The sequence below is a fragment of the Oxyura jamaicensis genome, chromosome 2 (assembly GCF_011077185.1).
Source record: "Oxyura jamaicensis isolate SHBP4307 breed ruddy duck chromosome 2, BPBGC_Ojam_1.0, whole genome shotgun sequence".
NCBI classification, from domain to species: Eukaryota; Metazoa; Chordata; class Aves; order Anseriformes; family Anatidae; genus Oxyura; species Oxyura jamaicensis.
Genome location: NC_048894.1, coordinates 52,512,159 through 52,513,913, shown reverse-complemented (window position 1 = coordinate 52,513,913; position 1,755 = coordinate 52,512,159). Strand labels below are relative to the sequence as shown.

General features: G+C 54.0%; 1 protein-coding gene across 2 annotated transcripts in view; it reads right to left on the bottom strand.

Annotated features, from left to right (window-relative positions):
• JARID2 (jumonji and AT-rich interaction domain containing 2) overlaps window positions 1-1,507 on the bottom strand; it is a 213,612-nt gene extending 212,105 nt beyond the window's left edge. Inside the window, exon 1 of one of the 2 annotated variants that reach the window (XM_035316744.1) lies at window positions 668-1,507. In XM_035316744.1, coding sequence (XP_035172635.1) covers window positions 668-712 — 45 coding nt within the window. In that variant the 5' untranslated portion in view covers window positions 713-1,507. The remainder of the gene's footprint in view (window positions 1-667) is intronic. The other variant, XM_035316743.1, reaches the window with a different exon arrangement.
• Between the last annotated feature and the right edge of the window lie 248 nt (window positions 1,508-1,755).

Genomic DNA, 1,755 nt, shown 5'->3' with positions numbered 1-1,755 from the left:
GCCGTCCACGCACATTTCTCCCCTTTAAAGGAGCAGACAATCGCGAGGGATCGGCCGGATTAAAAGATAAATAAATAAATATATTTTTTAAAAAAATGAAGCAGAAGCGGAGAGCTCGGGCTGCGGCTTCTTCTCCCCATTTTTTTTTTTTTTTTTTCCTCCGAGCCATTTTCCCGTGTGGCACGGCCCGGCCCGGCACGGCCACCGGCCGCAAGTTGCAGCAGGCTCCGGGCTGGAGCACCCATGGGTGGCCGGGGGAAGCCGGCGGCACGGCGCTGGCAGCCGCCGTCTCGTTGCATCTCCCCCCCCCCCGGCCCCGAGGCAGCCCCCCGAGCTCCCCGCCTTTCATCGAGAACTAGATGATGATTGTGTCATTTGAGGTCAATACATTTGTTCAGCGGGGGAACCGCGAGGCACAGGCTGGTTTTATAACCCGGCTGGATGGAAGGCTTCCCCGGGAAAAGGGGGCCTCTGAAACTCCCCCACCACGCCACGGGAAGAAAAGGAAGAAAAAAAACCAACAACAACAACAAAACGCAAAACCCCAAACAAACCCAGCATTACATTTCTTTTAAAAACCGTATCGCCGCAGAATTAGCTGTAAACTTGACATTCACTGCCATTTCCTAAAACTGGGAGTCAAATGATATATGTTATGACCACTTACGTATTTCTTTTGAATTATATTCCTCTTGGGTCTTTCTTTGCTCATTCTGGTATCCAAATTCTGATTGCAAAAGGGGACAATTGCTTCATGAATTAAAGCCGCGACAATTAAAAAAAAAAAAAATACCGAAAAATCCTGGGGGGGAGGGGGTTGTTTGTAGTGGTATCTTGTAATCCGACTTTTCTTTCCTCACAATGTGATTCTCCTAGCAATAAATCCGAGGTATGGGGGACGAAAAAAAAAAAAAAGACGAAGGCGAAGGAAACAAAAAAAAAAATTCACTTTAGTGAAACATTATAATGGAAAATTTCCCCCTAAACACAAAAAACGACGCCCTCGATATCCCCTTTTTTCCTTCTCGAGCCACCTAAGCGATCTGCAGGTCCTTAGTGTCAGAGCCGTAGTTACATCTTGGAAAAGGAAAGGGACTGAAGGGAGAAGATAAATAACAAAAATGTTGGAAGTCACGTTGGCGCTGCTGCAGCAGGGAAAAGCAGCAGAGACAACTCCAGCAGCAGCAGCAGCAGCAGCACCAGCAGCAGCTCCAGCAGCAGCAGCAGCAGCAGCAGCAGCAGCGAGGGCTGCACGCACTGTGTGTGTCTCTGCTCCTCCAGCTCCCCCCTAACCAATGAGAACAGCTCTCCGCCAGCAACTTTAAATGGACCTGGGCTGCCTTTTTTTTTTTTTTTTTTATAATATATATGTCTGCGTGTGTGTGCGCGCGCGTGTGTATAGATATATATACAACACACAGGCACACGCACACACCGCCGGGCACCGCTTAGGGCATGCCCACAACTCCCAACCGCCGCTCCAGCCGCAGCACCCGGCCCAAGGTCGCCGCTGCGAGCCCGGGGACGGGGACGGGGGGAATTTGGCGACGGTCCCTCAGCGCGCAGCACGCTCGGCCTCGCCGCCCTGCCCTGCCCTGCCCCCTCCCCGCCCCGCTGCCGCCGCTTCTCCTTTCCGCTCCGGCCCTGCGCCCGTCCCCCGGGCTCGGCCGTGCGCCGGGGCCCGCCGGTCGCTGGCAGCACCTGGCCTGGCCGCGGGGCTCCGCGCAGGGCCCGGCGATTGTCCTCGTTCCGCGG